Genomic DNA, 20,235 nt, shown 5'->3' on the forward strand with positions numbered 1-20,235 from the left:
ATTTGATGTTTTTCTGGTAAATCTGATAAAAAGCGTAGTAGTATCTGGCCCTTAGGATTAAATGTATTGAAAGATTAATACAAGTTGAACAGACAGCGTTATTCGTAAACTTTTCCTTCTCTCTGGTGCATTAAAGTCTAGCATTCTTCCGTTGACCTCCTTGATTAGGAAAGCCCCTGTGAGAAGAATACCTTTTGCTTTGATGGGCATTTTCCTCTTTAATATTTTGCTCGATAATTATAGCTTTGCGGCCACACCAAAATAAAATGTGTAAATGATTTTGACTTTATGTTTGGTGGCTGGTAGACGGGTATCATTTGGAAAGGTTGTGTTGTATCAGTTGTGTTAGTGGTAAGAGTGTTAAGAGTGGTTTTTTAAATTTTTAAAACAAAACTGAATCTAGCAAAAGTAAACACATCGCTTTTATGATTTGGACCTTTGACTCTTTTTTCCTAGGGGATGCAAGAAATAATAGTTCATTTGAAGATCAAAAACACCTGGCTTTGTTGGTCATGGAGACCTTGACAGTGCTTCTTCAAGGGTCAAACACAAATGCAGGTAATTAGCAAAGCTTCCAACAGATGCTTTAGAAGAAAGCATTTTCTAGCATTACCTCTGCTTATGTCTTCTCTAATGATTCTTGTTGCTGAAATGTTCCTGTTACTTAGAGAAAAAAAAAAAAAACAAAACTATTGATTCAGTGATGGTACTGTCGTATCTCTAGGAATGGAATATTTTTCACTTTTCTAAGTTCATGAATGACACAATGTATAACAGTATTATTACTTCGTTTAATTACTTTTTATAGTATGCTTTGTGTTTGAAGTATTCTTTCTTTTTTCTTTCTTTTTTTTTTTTTTGGTTGTACCTGCAGCATGTGGAAGTTCCCAGGCCAGGGATCCAACCCATACCACAGCAGTTCCTCAAGCCACAACGGTGACAACGTTGGATCCTTAACCTGCTGAGCCACCAGGGAACTCTCTTTTTCTGGTTTTGGGGTTTTTTTTTTTTTTGCTTATTTAGTACAGACTCTTTGTCAAATAAGTTTGCTTACCTAAACGTTTTCTGAAACATCTGCTTTACATGGTGATTTTTTTTGATGATTTAGCAATTCAGGTTAGAGTATCATAATGTTACAACCTTAGGGAAATGCTAAAAAATGCTTGTCTAATAAAACTTGCCTCTCCCAGGTTAAAATGGATTTAGTCCATCTTTCTTTATCTTTGATCTCAACTTTCCTTCAGTCTTTCCCTACTGGTCATTAATAAATGGTTCAACTATATTTATGAAATATCACTCTTGCTTTTAGAAGAGATTGCTTAAAATTTTAGCCAATGTCAAAAACGTGTCAAGCAGCAGTTCAGTACTACCAACGGGAAGAAGCGATGAGACCAGTTCGGATGAGTGGGCTGGTCCCAGATCACATGGAGCTTTTTAGGCCATGCTGAGGAACTTGAATTATGTTTTAAGTGTTATAGGAAGCCGTGAATGAATAAATGAAATGCACAAATGCCTGCATATTTGCCTGAATGCCGAGAAACTCAGTATGCAACATACTTAAAATATCTTGTGTGTCCCAGACACCTTGGTAGGTGTTCAGGATGCAAAAATAAGATAATTCTTGCCCCAAAGGAATTACAACCTGGTGAAGAAAGATGTAAACACATAGTTGTGTAAGTAATTATTTAAATACAGTTTTGGCAAATGCCAATGTAGAGTTGAATAAATTTAGTGGATAATTCAAACAGTAAGTATAATGAGGTTTAAGGGGTACAATACTAACAGTTTGTCTATGGTATCATAATCTCCTTATTTCCACTAACTAGTTTTAGTTGGCTGAGATAGTCAGAAACATAATAAAGATACACTTATAAAAATTTATTCGAAAAATCAGCTTTTGATGCCATGACCAGGATTACACAGGAAGAGGATGAACAGTTCTGTTAACAAAGGGGAACGGAGGACTTAAACTCTATTTAAGAACAAAAGTCGCTTAATCCGTCTCCCAGAATGCCAGCCGTTTTCACAACGTGCTTATCAGTGATCTCTTTTCCTTGGTAGGAAAGATGTTTCTAGCTGTGTGATCTCAGGCACTTCAAATAGTGTTTTGTTCAGATCAAGGATTCAACAAGTATTAGCCATTATGATTATCTAATGGGCACTGCCTGGCAACCAGGGAGTGTGTCCGCCTGGCCTTCCACGTGCTAGGTCTCAACACGTGGCTTATGCTTACTTCAAGATTATGTAATTCTCAAAAAGTTAGCAAATGGAAAGCCACTGAATCGAGAGGACAGTGGCCACTGCCACAGAATACACTGACATTTATTCATTCAGGAAGCATTTATTGAAACACAAACCAGAAGGAAATCCAATTTTAATGGGAACTAAGCATATAAACAGATAACCCTGAGACTCATTGCTTTAAATGATTACAGTAGTGCCATATACAAGGTACTCGAAAAGCGAAAAGGGTGGAAGGATTACTTTGGAGGGAATGCTGGGGGGTGATTTAGATCACTTGGTCCATGTTTTTATACTCGAAGATGGTACTTAGTATAAGAAGAGTATCTTTCATGGTCAGGAGCACAGGCTAAAGCACAGGGCTGTAGAGGCATAAATCCTGCTTGAAGGCTGTCCCACTGACATTGGCCGCGTTCCTCGACCTCTGCTTGTCTCGTGTGCTGTACAGTCGGGGGTGAGGATGAAATCAGTCAGTCTGCATAAAGCCCGTGAGACAGTGCAGTGACTCCTGCTTTTCTATCACAGTTTGTCTTTTTTTGTTCGTGTACTCTGTCAACTAAACATTTGGTTCCTTGTAATTTTTCTCATTATAGAATACCTTATTCCATTCTTTGCTTGCTGTTATTTTGGAAGCTTTGTTCAGTTTAAATCTCATTGATTTGGGATATTGTTCTAAAACCCTTTTATTAAACTGATTTCGGGTATTGTTCAGTAAAGCTACATAAAAATGTTGGCCTTGGAGTTCCCACTCTGGCTCAGCAGGTTAAGAACTTAACGTAGTGTCCGTGAGGATACAGGGTAGATCCCTGGCCTTGCTCAGCGGGTTAAGGATTAACCGTTGCCGTGGCTGCGGCATAGGCCTGCAGCTGCAGGTGTGGCCCTCAGAAGACAAATAAATAAATAAAGTTGGTGTCTTTGAGGTCTACCTCTGAAGTTTCTGCGTGCTCTGGATTTGGAGACGTTGGACGTGTTGAAGATACCAGGACACTATCACATTAAGGAATTCTAGAGAAAATTGTGTATGCATTTGCCGCTGCAGTCTTCTGTTGTCTTGTCTTGTGATTGTAAATTTAAAGGGTGATTTCCTATGGTGACTTAAAAGGTGAAAGAGTCGGGTAGGTTTTATGTGCATTCTTTTGAATTACTCTTTCTACAGATTTTAATTCATCTAGCTTAGACTGTTTTAAGTGAGCCCATGGTATTTTTTCTCCCCCCTTCAAGGAATCTTTCGAGAATTTGGAGGTGCAAGGTGTGCCCATAATATAGTGAGGTACCCGCAGTGTCGGCAGCACGCCCTGATGATTATCCAGCAGCTGGTGCTCTCTCCCAACGGGGACGATGACATGGGCACTCTCCTGGGGCTGATGCATTCAGCCCCCCCACAGAGTTACAGCTGAAGACTGACATTCTAAGAGTAAGTTTGATACGTTGTTATTCTTACTGTTAAAACCTGTGGCTATTTTTGAATGACTTAAAACTATTATGAACTATTCTTGCAGATTTTCTTCAAGTCCAAAATTTATGTCAAAATAAAAACAGCTGAAGGAAAGCCAGTGTCTTTAACCTGGCCTCCAGGGGCCCACCTGATGCCTGCCGTCTCTTTTCCCTCTGACTCCCCCTCCCAGGACCCTCACCCCAGTCTTGCCACAGACATGACAGGAAGTAGAGCTGCCTTCTGAATTGCATATTTCTTTTGTTTACTTTTGCTTTATTCAGGTTCATTTCTCATCAATGAGAAGTTTGCATTTTTTTTTCCTTAGGCTACTGTATATTTCTCCTGTTTTGAGTATAGTGACATTCTGAATATGCATTTTAATTTAAAAGCAAGATTACTCCGACCACAGTTTGTCTCTTAGACGAGAAGGAAATCTACATGCATATCAGTATTGGGGGACACTTGTATATTTGCAGGAATTGTCAGGGAAAAAACAAGTGCCTTCAAAAGCTGTTAAGGTGGCCAACTTTTAAAACATGTATCTGGAGTTCCCATTGTGGCTCGGCGGAAACGAATCTGACTAGTATCCATGAGGACACAGGTTCAATCCTGACCTCGCTCAGTGGGTTAAGGATCCAGCATTGCCGTGAGCTGTGGTGTGGGTCGCAGATGTGGCTGGCATCCAGCACTGCTGTGGCTCTGGTGTAGCCTGGCAGCTACAGGTCTGATACGACCCCTAGCCTGGGAACCTCCACATGCCGCAGGTGCGGCCCTAAAAAAAAGGCAAATAAATAAATAAATAAGATAAACGTACATCATACTTCTTTCTTGGTATTTTTGTAATTGGACTTGTAAAATCTTTGGTAGATGTAGCCAACAAGAGGCAGTTGGGCACCTGGTGATTTTAAGGCAGCGTTGTTCTGGTAAATGGCAGGAACCAACTCTCAGACTGGAAAGGCAAGAGGGGAGTCTGATGGTTGCATTTCCTGATTTCCATGGGGTCCGTGCTCCCACGGTGACCTGCTTCAGGCAGCTGATGTGTCACTGAATGCGGATTGGGAAGAGAGGTACAGTAGCATCCCAGGGTCCAGTATCTCAAGAGCACAAATAATCGTAAAATACAGAAAATAACTAAGTAATGAAGTTTTGAGTACGTACTGCCTTTGTTTTTAAAATAGTTTATTTAGTTTTAAGATTATGCTGAGATAATGCCAAAGTGCCAACCAAGTGCTGGTTTTTTTCATTTGTTTGTTTTTTGGCCTTGCCCGCAGCATGTGGCAGTTCCTGGGCCAGGGATTGAACCTGTGCCACAGCAGCGACCCAAGTCACAGCAGTGACAATGCTGGGCCCTTAACTCACTGCTCCACAAGGGAACTCCTAGAGCACCAGTGTCGAGGCAGTAGGAAGTGGGCTCATCCAGCAGCGCACACTCTAGAGTACTTTCGGACCAAGAAGCACTGTTCTTCTAACCCTTTCCTCGTTCTAACCAGCAGTGTGTTCTTGTGCACACTTAGCTCTTCCTTGCCCTTCCACAGATTTAAAATAATACCTGTCCTCTTTTTCTCCGGTGTGTTTGTCAAGGCGATGATGGTGAAGGGCTTCTAGGCTAGGCCCTTGCTAAGAGCTTGACATGTATTCCCTGTGAAGTCACTTACTATTGTTTTCTTCGGCTTTTTTACATAAGAGGTGAAACTCTGGCGCGGAAAGGTTAAGAATCTGACCCTCGTTTAATGTTGGAGTCAGAGTTACCACCCACATGTTCTGACTCTAGCCCTTGCATTTAACCTACAGGCTAGGTTATAAGATGCTTAAAAATCCAACGTTAGAAGTCTTGTGTTAATGTAATTATATTACAAGTGTAAGCACTCTTCATTAAATTTGAGAAGACATAGAAACAAAATGGAAATGTATTGGGTGCAGAATAATTGAAGGAATACCCTGTATTTCTAAATTTTATTTATAGATTGCATGTTTCCTGACTTTTAAAATACTAAATTAAACCATAGGTATGTACAGTGATCTTCATAATTTCTAAAGTAGTGTATTTCAAAAAGGTAATTAAATATACACGTTAATATTTAGCCTTTCCCTTCTCAAATACCATTAGAAATGTGTGTGATATTTTAATAAAATGCCCTTTTCAAATGTAGTGACTGGGAAGGCTGCACATTGTGTCTTACGGAATGTTAGGTTCTCACGGTATTTCAGCTGCTGAAACGGGAGAGGAGCCTGTGTATTTGCAAACAGGTTTCGGATTGCTGTTTGGGGCAGAGTAGTTTCATGATTAAGTACATGAGTAGGGGAATCAGACCTCCTGGGTTTAAATCCTAGGTTTGCCATCGTTATAAGCTGCACAGTCTTGGCAAATTATTTAGTCATACGGAGCCTCAATTTTTCATCTATATAGTGCAAATAATAGAAGTGCCCAAGGCATAGGATTATTGAGAGGATTAAATAAGGTAATAATATATTAAAGCACTGAAAGAAGTACCTGGTACGTAGTAAGTGCCCCAGAAAATGTTAGGTAAATTTATAATGTGTTATTTTTAATAGCTACGTTAAAACGATGGCCCTTCAACAAATAACTGATAGCCATAAAACATTGTTTTACCTGTTTGGCCTTCAGATTTTATTTCTTAGTGCTTAGAGCCGTTCTGGGAAAGAGCTTTCAGCCTTCCGTTCACTTTGCAAGAGAGAGCATGTCTTGAGTCCCCTAAAGGGACTTCTCTTTCCACGCATCAGGCTGTAGCCACTTTATGTGACTCGAAATACTTCAGGACTTGGCTGCCCGGATCACCTCTCTAATCCTTTCGAGAGTAAATCATTTCGTACACATGCACACCTGTAAGTTTTCATGATTGTGCAACTTACACTAGAATATGTACTTTACTTATTTAATAAAATTACTTTGTAGAAAATCGGTGACTTCATTTACGTCATTATCCATCAAATAGATAGGAGAAGCTTTTCAGCCAGGATTTGGATATAACCATTATTCTATCAAAAGAAATGTGTGATGATGTTTCCGGAAAGTATCTTCTGCTTTCAATACGCCGTGTTTTAGCCAGCAAAACATTCGACCTGCTTCCTAGGACTGCTTGTTGAGGAAACACCGACGTGCTTGCGTCGGATCTTCACGGAATGGTAGTCCCCGGTGACATTCATTCGCAGTTGTTTTTTAGTTTGAATCTGAAGTTTGGTTTTGTTCGTGTCTTTTCCCCTTAGGCCCTCTTGTCTGTCCTTCGAGAAAGCCATCGTTCAAGAACAGTCTTTAGGAAGGTCGGAGGGTTTGTGTACATCACGTCCTTGCTCGTTGCCATGGAGCGGTCCTTGAGCTCGCCGCCCAAGAACGGCTGGGAGAAAGTGAACCAGCACCAAGTGTTTGAACTGCTGCACACGGTGTTCTGCACACTGACGGCAGCCATGCGCTATGAGCCCGCCAACTCCCATTTCTTCAAGACGGAGATTCAGTATGAGAAGCTGGCAGATGCCGTTCGATTTCTTGGCTGCTTCTCAGACCTGAGAAAAATAAGCCCCGTGAATGTCTTCCCCTCAAATACGCAGCCGTTTCAAAGACTTCTGGAGGAAGACGCGGTCCTGGTGGACGCCGTGTCGCCCACTTTGCGGCACTGCAGCAAACTCTTTATTTATCTCTACAAAGTGGCCACCGATTCTTTTGACAGGTACGGCTCTGTTCTGTGCTCTGAGTTAGAGAGCATGCTGGGTATGCCTCCGCATGACGGCTCGAGTTCTAGTTATAACCAAAGGAAAATGGGACTGAAGGAGTCTCTTCTTCACTCATCTCTCACTTTATTGGTGAATGTTCCTCTTCCTTTGATGCGAAGTTTTGCAGCATGGACGTCTGCATGTTATTTCTAAAACCAGGGTTAGAGTTGAGCTTTTGATGCCCCGAGGGAAGAAGTTCTATGCAGTTTACTTTCCTGTTTACTTCCTCGTGCTCTTTTTTCCCTCCTTTTTCCTGGAGAATCTGGGTGCCTGATACTAGTTGTCCTCAGGAAAACGTGGTTAGGATTATGTGTATTTTCAGACGGATGATGCCGTCTCAACACTCACATTGTACGGTCACCTCCACATTGTACAGGCTTCAAAAAATGGGGGAGCTCCCCGGGAGTCACTGATGGTTCAGGAGCCCAGCAGATTAGTTTGCTCACTCCTTCCTTAGAACCCTTCCTTCCTCCAGAGACCTGTGCATGTGCCACGTCACGGCGCCGGGCGCTGCGTGTTCCGCTCAGCCCTGGGCTGCTTTGACCATGGCCATCTTTTACCTTAAATACAGACGCTTTTTAAAAAGCAGTTCCAGTATATCACGATAAATACATGACGAGGGGCGATCCAGAGTTCCAAGACCTTGAACTCTGCTCCACAGCTCCGTTGCTTTACCCAGATTACTTCTTTGCAGACGCATGTTTTTTCGGTTAAGTTTTCACCCTGAAAGTAATGTTACGGGTGATCATGCTGCTCATTTGCCCCAAAAGCATCATCACTTTTCCAGCTTCCGTAGTTTGACTTCATAAAAGCAAGGAATTGTTTCTATAATGTCCCTGTAAGGACAGCAAGTAGCTCTGTCGGGTAGAGCAATAGCTTTTATATCCTTAACTGTAGAATAATCCGCTTTGAAATACCTACGGAGATGGGTGGGCCTTGTTTCTTACTATTTCTTAGGCCTTAGTATTTAGATAAGAAAATACAGGGACCATCAAACTAAGTTTTCAGACATTTTCCGTCTTGAAAATCAAAATGCACGTGTGTTAACTTAGAGGACAGAAGGGTTGGTGTAGTGTTCTGGGAGTAAGATGTTTTTTAAAATTAAAACCCGCGTATGTAGATTCAATCTTGTCCGCCTGTTTTCTAACTGAACCTAGTTAGTACACCTTATTTTTAGTTTGCTTTGTCAAAAAACGAGGCCTCCAGCACTCTGTTGAACAAATGTGGTAACCGTTAGCGATAACGAATGAGGCTCTGCCGTAAACACGCCGTCTGCCTCCCCGGGCGCGTGTGCTGCGGCCTCGCTCCTTGTTGCTGCTGAGTTTGGGGGGCCCTGCTCCCTTTGGAACTTGTACCGGTAGCGCTTGTGAAACTAACCAGCTGCCCACCTGTGTTCTCTTCTAACCTCCTCACACCGCCCTGTCTGTTTTGTTGTCTGTAGTCGTGCAGAACAGATCCCTCCTTGCCTGACAAGTGAATCTTCTCTCCCCTCTCCTTGGGGTACACCAGCTTTGTCCAGGAAAAGGTACTGGTCCCATCTCAGAAGTCAATCTGTATTTGCGTGGGTCGTTTCTTCTGGGCTCAGTTATATGTTAACGTGGCTTTTGTGCTTTGTAACGTGAGGCTTTTGTTTTTGTTTTGCTTTCTGTTTGATTTGGTTTTGTTTTTTAAATGGTCAGTGTCTACTGAGTGTATTTCTGAAAGTCAACTGTGTTGGTGCTATGAAGATACGAAGCACTGGTAGAATTTTTTTCTCCAGCATTTTCGAGCAGGCACATAGTTTATGAAAACAATGCAGAAATGAGGACATAATGCCTTTTTAAGTAGAGTACTTTCCAGTTTTTTCTTTTTCTTTTAGCTGTGCTTGGGGTCATTCCTTGGTTTTTAGTATTACTCCAAAATAAGCACCCCAGCATTGGCTAAGGAAAGGTCTGTTTTTTTCAGTCAGGTTCAACCAGTTGAAATGTGATTCTGTTATAGACTTTGCATGCTAACCTTTGAAAAAGTGAAGGAAAAAAAAAAAAAAAAAAAAACAACCTACCCTAGCTCTTTGCTTTCATCAGTTGTGTGTAAACCCCTTTGAAATTGGATCTAGACTACTTCATGTGTAACGCTTATGAATGAATATAAAGAACCAGCCGTTGATTGACAAGAGTATAATTAAGACCCATTTGAGATTCCACTTGCAACCTGTACTCAGAGTGATCACAGTCTGTGCACTTGGCACAAATACTCTTCCTTCCCGTTTTCCTCTAAATCAAGTACAAGTCCTTAAGTCATGTATTCATATTATTCCATCGTGGCTTTTTAAAAGGAATACTGAGGTTCTGCTATGTTCTTGTTTAACTCTCTTTTTCTTTTTTCTTTTTTTTTTGCTTTTTAGGGCCATACCTGTGGCATATGGAGGTTCCAGGCCAGGGGTCGAATCAGACCTGTAGCGCCAGCCACAGCCGCAGCCACAGCAACGCAGGATCCGAGCCATGTCTGTGACCTACACCACAGCTCAGGGCCACGCCGGATCCTTAACCCACTGAATGAGGTCAGGGATGGAACCCAAAGCCTCATGGTTCCTAGTCAGATTGTGTCCACTGCTCCACCACGGGAACTCCCTAACTTTATTTCTGGTGTTCAGATTTTGAAACTTGAATATAGTTGGAGTTAATTTAGTATTAGAGTATTTGTTACAAATTCAGTGTTTCAGTACATTTCAGTAGTAATATTCATTAGGTATAGGGTCATATTTTCCTTTTTCTCTTAAATTTACACTGGGACTTACAACTCATTTTCTTCTAGTAAATGATCACATCGTTCAGAATAGTCTTAAGCAAATTTAGTGTTTTTCAATGTATTTGTAGTTAAAAACTACCATTTCTTTTTTGTTTTTTTACAAGCAGCTCCTGATTCAAGAAATTAAAAAATCAGAGTTCCTGCTGTGGTACAGTGGGATTGGTGGCCTGGCACAGTGAGTTAAGATCCGGCATAGGTCACAACTGTGGCTTGGGTCCATTCCTGGCCCAGGAATTCTGTATGCCACAGGTGGCCAAAAAAGAAAAGAAATTGTAAAATCAATTTTAGTTGACCTTGTGTACGTTTCTGTTGCTAAAATGAATAAGGTATACTTTGTGTTGGAAGATTCATGTGTCCTCACTATCCCAGAGAACTACTGGATATGAGGAAAAATTTCAGTTGACTAAATAGTTTTAAGTATTTCTAAAAAATCACACTTATGATTCTATCATACATGTTAAAGGCTTTAAAATTGCTATGTTTAAATACATTTAACTCATTAAGTATTAACCAAAAACTACACAATACTTTCAATAGAAATGCACAGATTAAAGGAAGATATATTTTAAAATCTATCAGAACCTACTATTTATTTAAATAGTAATTCGACAGGGGGAAAACAGCATTTTATTCCATGGCATAGAATTATTTAAGCCTTAGATAAAAAATATTTTGTCATCCTTTGCAGCATAGCTCCATGTAAGGATGCTACATGTCTGACATAAGGGGAAGCTCACTGAATCAACAGTTTGGTTGAGTGTATCTTATCCGTGGGAGTTCTTACTAGGTTTACAAGTTGACGTTGCCCCAAGGGATCTGCTGAAGCTATTCATACAGTTATGTCAGCGTTGACATTTTCAAGTCACCATTCTGGTCAGGTTATATATATTTTGCTCAGTGATAAGAGTCATAAGCTAATGAAGAAAACTGTGTTTATTGCACAGTATAGTAACTTGAAGCTAGACTATCTTCCGAACAGAGACTGTCTCAAGAACATCTCAAGTTATGTCGGCTTATGAGCATCTTTTCGCTGTGGCATAACGTGGCTTTTTTGGCAAAAGGAGAAACCACCACTCTGTTAGTTTTATCGCTGTGGAGATTAAGATATTAAAGAAATTTTGAACTTGTGGTACTTGTTTGGCCTTAAAATCTTGGAGGTTTTTCTGTAGTTGAAGAATTGGAGGGGAAAAAACTCAGAAACCTTATTTACTTATTAATTTTTTTCAAAAAAATTTTTGGCCGCACCCGCAGCATGTGGCAGTTCCCAGACCAGGGACTGAACCCATGCCACAGTAGCAGCACAAGCCCACTGCACTGACAATGCCAGATTCTTAACCAGCTAAACCACAAGAGAACTCCCTAGGGAAACTTTACTTCAGAAAACTAAAACTTACACTTTTTTCCTTATTCAGAAGGAAGAATGGCACAGAAACAGAGCTGAACAATATTCAGTCAGAGCTAGAAGTGAAAACAAAATACAAAATAGTAACCAAACCCCTCAGAATGTTTCTATAATAGCAAAAAAGGTGGTGAGTTCTAGTTATCACTCAGACGTGGTCTCTGTTACTTAGTGCCTGTACACTTGATGATAATTGAGCCAATGCAATTCACAATTTAAGTATATAGAGGTAGCTAGGTCTTAAGTATATGTGAGAATTTAGATGGACATATTTCTGTAAGCTTTAAAAGTATCTTCAACTTAAAAATAAATTTTGCAATATCATTGTATTCTATCTTTGCAAATGGGTAGGTGTTGCTTGGTAATTGTTCATTTAAAACCTTACCACAGTCTCTAAATTTGAAAAGCGGCACTACCCGTGGTACTACCTCAGTGGCTTCATAAGAATTAGTGTGGTTATAATATCTGTTAAAATAGACCAAATTTTATTTAATAAATACCATGTTTTAGATTTCTACAGTGTTGGCAGTATTTTCCTAATTTGAGAAGAATAAATGTAATTCCTATGTTAGAATATTTTTATGTGAGATTTAAAACTTTACTACTATAATATTTACATACTGGTAGAGACTTCAGTTTCCAAAGACACAAAGGACTTCTTCCTGGACATATATATCAATAATTTAATTTCAAATTTATATTAAATCTGGCAAGTCAGAAGTAATTTGAGAAGGCCTGTAACTAGAATTAGAATCAGTTTTTTTTCTCCATTTTGAGTTACTTTTTGTGAGTAATGAAAATAATTTTTATGAAATTTTTTAATGGTTTGGAGTTCCTGTTAATTCTATAGAGGAATTATGAATCTTTTTTTTTTCCTAAATAGGTCAAAATATTTTAAAGAGTAAGAAAGGAGGATACCTATTGGCAATAAGCATTTAGAAATATATCTTAGCAAGTTTAGAACTTAAATTTTTGTGAACAAAAACAGAAAAGAAAAACAGCGAGTGAAAAAAATGAGTAGGTGGGAGATATGCTGGCTTTAAATAAACTAGGAGAGCACATGTGGGTGTTTTTGTAAGTGAAGCTGACTACTTTCCTAGAATCTCGGTTAAAAAGAGAATGGTACTTGAAAAAAATATATATGTGTGTATGGCAGTGCCAATTCTTTGCTACTAAATCAGTGACTTAAAGCATCTGTTTCCCAAGCTGCTCTTGTGCCAGAGAGCTGGAACTGAACTGTTCTGTGACAGAGCTCAGCATTAGACAAATCTTGCTGAAACCGATTCATTGGAACAAAGAGCTCCCATAGGTTGAAGCCACAAGCATCTGTTTCCTTGTGCCGAGATACAGAATGTGCAAACGTCATGAAATGTAGAAGGATATGAAGTAGAAAGTGGAGCTCATTGATGAGAAGAAATGTGACGTGTTTAGCACACATACCTAGGCTTCCTAACTCATGAGACCTCATTATATAAAATATCCCCCCTTGAAATTTAAAAAAAAAATTGCGATGAACAGTCTCAGTTGTAGGGAGGCTAATGCAAAAGAGGGTGAATGTAGTTCCAGATAAACTAAAGGAGAACTTCCTTGATGCTTCATAACATTTATTGTTGATTGGCTGGGATTCCAAGCCAACTCTGATTCAGTTGAACCGGTTACAGAGGAGTCCACTCTGACCTTGTCAGTTCTTGATTATGTCACCCGTGGTTTAAGGAAAAGCTAAAAAACACATAGGTAATTTCAGAAGGGCACAATCGCAGTGAGGGATTTTGTTTTTTCTTTTTGGCCACACCCACTGCATATGGACGTTCCCGGGTCAGGGGTCAAACCCGTGTCACAGCCGTGACCCAAGCCCCTGCAGTGACAGTGTGATCCTTAGCCCGCTGTGCCACCAGTGAACTGCTCAGGGGAGGGATTTAATGTAACTTTTACTTTCATCAGAAATTATCAGAACCTTCATAATCTTTCCATCATTATAATTTCACCTTTTCTTTATATCATCTGGTTCGGTTGCCATTCTTTTTCCTTTCAGTTTTACAGAGATGCAATTGACATACTTCACTGTATAAGTTTAAAGTGAAAGTTATGACGACTTAATGTACATGTTATTGCAAAGTGACTATCCAGTAAGTTTAGGAAACATCCATCATCTTATAGAGATTCAAGGGGAAAAAAGGAAGAAATGTTTTTATTCCTTGTGGTGAGAACGTTTGGGATCTACTCTTTAAAAGCTTTCGAATGTACAGAGAGCAGTGTTAACTAGTCATCATGTGCTATTATTCTTTAATGAAACAATCCAGATAGTAAATGGTTAAAAAAAAAAAAAAAAAAAGCACACATAACAGCCTAGAAGAAATGCCAGTTAAATTGTCTATATGTGACTCATTAGGAATTTGAATTTTTTTTTTTTTAATTTTCCTACTTTAACATGTGTCATAACCCAACCCCGTATTATAAGGCTTTTTGTTTATCAGTGGAGAAGGGTAACAGAAGATGGAAGAAAATGAAAAAAGAATGTGATTGAATTTAAATACCAAATTACCTTTCTTTCTTTTTTATAGACATGCATATCATTCGGTTTCGACTCCCCCCATTTACCCTCCTAAAAATGTTGCTGACCTGAAACTGCATGTGGCAGCTTCATCTCTCCAGAGTTCTGATGCCGTCATCATCCATCCAGGAGCCATGCTTGCTATGCTGGACCTCCTGGCCTCTGTTGGGTCAGTGACACAGCCAGAAGTAAGCTTGGGTATATTAGTTCCTTCCCGTCTTTAGTGAGTGAAAGGTGTGGGTTGCAGTGAGCAAGGGAGTGGGGCCGAGAGAGCCATAAGGAACTTTCTATGTCCCATACTGAAGTAAGTGAAGGAAAAAATAGGATTTCTTTCTGTTTGAGCCTTTACTTTCTTTTTTTTTTTGGAAACATGATTATAATTTATTTATTTATTTATTTTAATTGTTATTTCGTCACTATAGTTTCTTTTCCTACTGTACAGCATGGTGACCCAGTTACACATACATGTACACATTCTATTTTCTCACATGATCAGGCTCCATCATAAGTGACTAGACATCGTTCCCAGTGCTACACAGCAGGATCTCATTGCTAATCCAGTCCAAAGGCAATAGCCTGCATCTGTTTAACCCCAGGCTCCCAACCACCCCACTCCCGCCTCCTGCCCCTGAGCCTTTACTTGCTTAATGAACAATAGAAACATGTTTTAGAATGCAACTCATTTGTTAAAATGCAACCAAGACAGTTACTTCTGGTGCCAAAATCATTCTGTTTCTCCTTCTAAATTCCACTTAGCAGTGGGAAATTGGTTTTTTTGTTTTGTTTTGTTTTGTTTTTTTTGTCTTTTGTCTTTTTAGGGCTGCTCCCGCATCATATGGAGGTTCCCAGGCTAGGGGTCGAATCGGAGCTGTAGCCGCCAGCCTACACCACAGCCACAGCAACGTGGGATCCAAGCCTTGCCTGCAACCTACACCACAGCTCATGGCAACGCTGGATCCTTAACCCGCTGAGCAAGACCAGGGATTGAACCCGCGTCCTCATGGATGCTGGTCGGGTTCATTAACCACTGAGCCACAGGAACTCCAGGAAATTGTTAACAAATAATACAGAAAGAAAAATGAAGATACTACTGTGAGGCTATTTGTTTTCTTTTTCTTTTTCTTCTCTTGGCAAAAATTTATTTATTTTTAGGTTGGTAATTTCTTTTTTATTGTTATTTCCCCAATACAGTTTTTTTCTACTGTGCAGCATGGGGACCCAGTTACACATACATATATACATTCTTTTTTCTCCCATTATCATGCTCGGTCGTAAGTGACTGGACATGGTTCTCCGTGCTACACAGCAGGATCTCATTGCTGAGGCTACTTATTTTCACTTGTAGCAACCAAGAGTTTGAGTGAACTGGAGTTTGGGTGACTTTGTTAAAATGTTATATGGCCTCTAAAGCCTGAAATGTCACAAATGTTACCCATAGGATTTCCTTTAAACTGATGATTTGCCTACCATGACAAAGACTTCATACCTACTCTTTCTATAAAAATCCGGTTAGTTATATGTAGTCATGTGTACAAAAGACCTGGGAGAGGATGGAGTCCAGCTGAGTGAAATGAAGACAAGAAATATTCCCCCAGCCCTGTCCTGGCGTAGCCCTGTCCCTCTAAGCCAGCTCCTTGATTCCTCTGAATGTAATTGGGGGCGTGTAGAGACCTCATGTGAAAAGGTGTGCTTCACCTTTGAAGGGAGGGAACTCTCACCTGTCTTACTAAGAGTGCCCTGGTGGCGTGGGTTTCTTTAACTTCAGCATGCTTTGGACCTTCAACTTGCCGTGGCCAATATTTTACAATCACTGGTGCACACAGAAAGAAACCAGCAAGTCATGTGTGAAGCTGGCCTCCATGCACGACTGCTGCAGCGGTGCAGCGCCGCCCTGGCTGACGAGGACCACGCGCTGCACCCGCCCCTCCAGCGGATGTTCGAGCGACTGGCCTCCCAGGCCCTGGAGCCCATGGTGCTGAGGTCAGTGCGTTTCCGCCGTCGCAGGCGCAGAAGCCGCGCCTAGGAGGGGCCGTTTCTAGAATCTGTCCAGTCAAGAGTTCTTGCCTTAATAAGACGCATTCGGCTCTCTGTGGGTAAAGCCAGAGCGCCCCCAAAACGGGCGCAGCGCTCAGGGCGCAGCGCTTGGAGACCGAGAAGGCTGGTTGCTGGTGAACGGAGGCTCTTTCCCCTCTGGGTCACCTCTCCTCCTTGCGCCCGGCGGGCCCTCACGTTCCTTTCCAAACAGTCGCGTGTGTCGCCGACGTGCCGTGCGTCTCCTTTACGTTTAAGGACATTTTCTGGGCAAGAACTGTTTTCAAGAAACGCTTTTTTAGCTTTCCAATTTTAAAATAATTAGCGATTCAGAGGACGGTGTAAAGATGGATCGAGGGGTTCTGTGTCCTCCTCCCACAGTTCCCTCCGAAGGTTACATCTTGCGTCACCGTCACGGCAGTACAGCATCAAAACCAGGAGACTGACGTGGGTCCAGTGTATCCATGGTGCTGTAGCTCCCTGTTGTGTATCCCTGTGTCAGGTTGATGTAAGCATCACACCGATGAGATGGCACAAAGATCTCCCCAGTGCCACCCTTGATTGTCACCTCCACTTCCCTAACCCCCACCATCCTTAACCCCTAGAAACCACCTATCTGTTCTTCATCTCTGAATTTTGTCACTTGGAAAATGTTATATAAATTAAATCATACAGTGTTTGACCTTTAGTGATTAGTTTTTTTTTTTTTTATTTTCCTTTCACTTAACATAGTACCTTTGAGATGCATCTTAATTGTTACACATCAAGAATGTGTTTCTCTTGCTGAATTGTATTCCATGCCATGGATATACCTTAGCCATTCAAGAAATAGGTATATTTGAATAACCTTTTTTTTTTTCCAATCCAAGAGAAACAGTGCTTTGGGTTTTAGGGACAAAAGAACCTTAAAAAAGATATTTTCCTTGAAATTACCTAGCCAGATAAATTTAGTGTCTAAATCATCTGGTCTCTCTTCTAAAAAAAAAAAATACACTCTCATGTCTTGTCACTTTCAGAATTTCAGCTGCTCTCTTTATAATTTTTTTCTGCTGTTAAAGTACTCCTTATTCATAAAACTTTTGGAGCTTTCTTAAACATGGAAGGACTCCATTTGTAATTATATATATATGTGTGTGTGTGTGTAAACAGATACATATATCTCTTCTCATCTGCAACATTTGGAGGTTCACGGGCTAGGGGTCCAATCGGACCTGTAGCTTGTGGTCTATACGACAGCCACAGCAACACAGGATCCAAGCCGCGTCTATGACCTACACCACAGCTCACGGCAACACTGGATCCTTAACTCACTGAGCGAGACTAGGAATCGAACCTGCATCCTCACAGATACTAGTCAGATTTGTTTCTGCTGAGCCATGACAGGAACTCCTGTAATTTCTGTTTCTTAATTGATTCCAACGTAAAGGTCGATTAAGAAAAACCTCTGTGCGGTGTGCTCGCCCTTGGTAATACCAAGATGAATGAGGCGGTCGCTGCTCATTGACCATCACATCACAGGTGTATTCAGAGACCTCAAGTCTTGAAAACAGCATGGAGATTTTCCCCAGTCCTTTTAAGTAATCTGCTATTTGAAAAGCAGAGGGAGGGAGGGAGAGTGCGATACTGTCTCAGACCTAACACGTGAATTTTATTAATTAACTTAGACTGCCGACTTAGATAAACAGTAAGCCCTAGAAACCAGCCACTTGGACATGCTCAGTTTTCGCAATGAAGGAGGAGAAAAAGTCCCGCGATTGTACAAGCACCTAAGCCAAAGATTAAGCTTGGTTAAGCCATAGGTTAAGCTTCGATAAGCCATAGGTGGTAAGCTAATCGTATATCATACCTAATGTGAAAAACTGGCAAAAGATACCCGAATTTTATAATGTTTTTTTTCCCACTGTAGGGAATCGAAAGTTCAGAGTATTCTTTATTTGTTTCCTTTTACGTGATGCCATAAATGACTGGCTATAAAGGTCTCCTCTCTGTGTAACCTCTTGACAATTTGTAGTATTTCTGCCCATCATATTCCAGGAGAATATGCTCCTCAGATTTCATTGTCTAACTTTTCACAATATTCAGTGTTCTTGCCAGTGCTTGGTGATTAAAATATGAAGTTAACATTGTATATTATCATAACTGGATTGCTCTTTAATATTTTAATTCATCTGTTACAATTCATCAAATCACATTTTCATGTGTTTAGTTTATGAATTATATTAATGTTCTCATTCAAGGAAAAACTTTGCTTTGTCTCTGCTTTAGGGAGTTTTTACGTTTGGCAAGTCCATTAAATTGTGGTGCCTGGGACAAAAAACTACTAAAACAATATAGGGTCCACAAACCAAGTTCACTGAGTTATGAGCCAGAGATGCGAAGTAAGTTGACCTGTAAAAGTTCCCTTTTTTGGTTTACCTTATAAATGAAAATCCTGTGGGGGGGGCAGGGTGAATATTATTTAGCTGTTCAACTGTGAAAGAAATGAAAGAGAAGCGTGTGTTGTTTTCTTCACTTATTGTTTTTTTAAAGGGAGAAACGTAAGATCTCGTTGATTGACTTAAGAAGCGGGCAGATGGGGATGGGGAAAGAATCTTTGATAGAAGCAAGATCCTGGGGAGACAAGAAATATGCAGCAGAGTCCTTGGCTTGGAAGCGGGAAAAACCTTTCTCAGAGGATCCATAATTTCCTTGCTTTTTTAGGTAGTGTTTGCTGTTTGGCCTGAAGAGCAGGTGACTGGATTATTAGCAGGCTGGCAAGTAGCAGGGCAGCTGCTGTAGGGAGGACATGGAGGGCAGGACATTTAAATACGAATACAAGTAGTTAAAGAGATATGCCAAGGAGTCTAGGGTGGAGAGAGGAGGAAGTGAGGCAGCTGGGGGCAGCCTGGGAGAGAGGGATGGCTCCCTGGGCTGGAGAAGAGTGGCTAGGCCAAAAACGAGGACGAGGCGAGAGAACAGAATGGGAGAACTGGAGGAGTGAGGTTGGATAATGGCAGTCAAAACTGGAGCAGTGTGGAGTTCCCTGGTGGCCCATTGGGTTAAGGATCCAGCATTGTCACTGCTGTGGCAAGGATTCCATCCCTGGCCCGTAAACGTCCACGTGCTATGAACTTGGCAAAAAAAAAAAAAATTTAATTGCAGCAGGGAGACAAGCAAAGAAAGACAAGACAAGCAAAGCCCAACCTGTGGCTCTGGAATGAAGTAGAGACGATGCTCGTTGGAGGAAAAGTGGTCACGGAGGCGCCTGAAGAGTGGGGTGGGTTGTCTGTGTGGACCTTGGCATCCCCAGTTCACTGGCAAGAGTTAGTGCAGAGAAGAGGTGACAGTGAAATGACAGCGAGAATAGGTGGTGGAGAAGCAAGTTTCAACTATTTATCTCTGTTTTTGGGGGGTTTTTCTGGTACGAAAGATGACCTGTTTTTTTCCATTTTAATACTTCTCAAGTATTTTATTTTCTTCTCAAGGAGAAATAATAAATAACTTTGTAAAATAAAAATATAATTTGGTTTTTATAAATATCATTAATTGTAGTTTATAATTAGATTATACTGTAAGAGTGGCTTGGATAGTGGGGTTTTTGGGGGATTTTGTTTGTCTTTTTTGGGCCATACCCGAGGCATATGGAGGTTCCAGACTAGGGCTGGAACTGGAGCTACAGATGTGAGCCTACACCACAGCCACAGCAACACCAGATCCGAGCCGCATCTGCAATCTACGTCACAGCTCACGGCAACATTGGATCCTTAACCTACTGAGCGAGGCCAAGGATTGAACCTGCGTCCTCACGGATGCTAGTCAGATTCATTTCTGCTGAGCCATGACGGGAACTCCGGATAGTGGTTATCGATGATTTTTATTCTTTTTCTGTTTGATCCTTGCTTGTACTTTGAAGTTTCCAACACTTCTGCAGTGCATTTATTACTTTAGTAATAAGTGAAAAAAAAAAAAAACACTACCTAAGTTTTAAAATGAATGTAAATTATGTAAAAACTGGATAATAGTGTTGGGGTTTAAAAATAAAATTACTGAATATATTGAAACTGAAGAGGAGTCTTTAAAAATAAA

The 20,235-nt window shown here is 40.7% G+C and overlaps 1 protein-coding gene across 1 annotated transcript in view; it reads left to right on the top strand.

The window, feature by feature from the left end:
* The window catches only part of WDFY3 (WD repeat and FYVE domain containing 3), a 274,276-nt gene that overhangs the window by 140,159 nt on the left and 113,882 nt on the right, over positions 1–20,235 (top strand). The window contains 8 exon segments of the mRNA XM_021101795.1: positions 457–558; positions 3,463–3,612; positions 3,615–3,655; positions 6,902–7,359; positions 8,844–8,927; positions 14,150–14,327; positions 15,905–16,119; positions 18,436–18,548. Of these exon segments, the coding sequence (XP_020957454.1) occupies positions 457–558; positions 3,463–3,612; positions 3,615–3,655; positions 6,902–7,359; positions 8,844–8,927; positions 14,150–14,327; positions 15,905–16,119; positions 18,436–18,548 (1,341 nt within the window).

Source organism: Sus scrofa, chromosome 8 (genome assembly GCF_000003025.6).
Source record: "Sus scrofa isolate TJ Tabasco breed Duroc chromosome 8, Sscrofa11.1, whole genome shotgun sequence".
NCBI lineage: Eukaryota > Metazoa > Chordata > Mammalia > Artiodactyla > Suidae > Sus > Sus scrofa.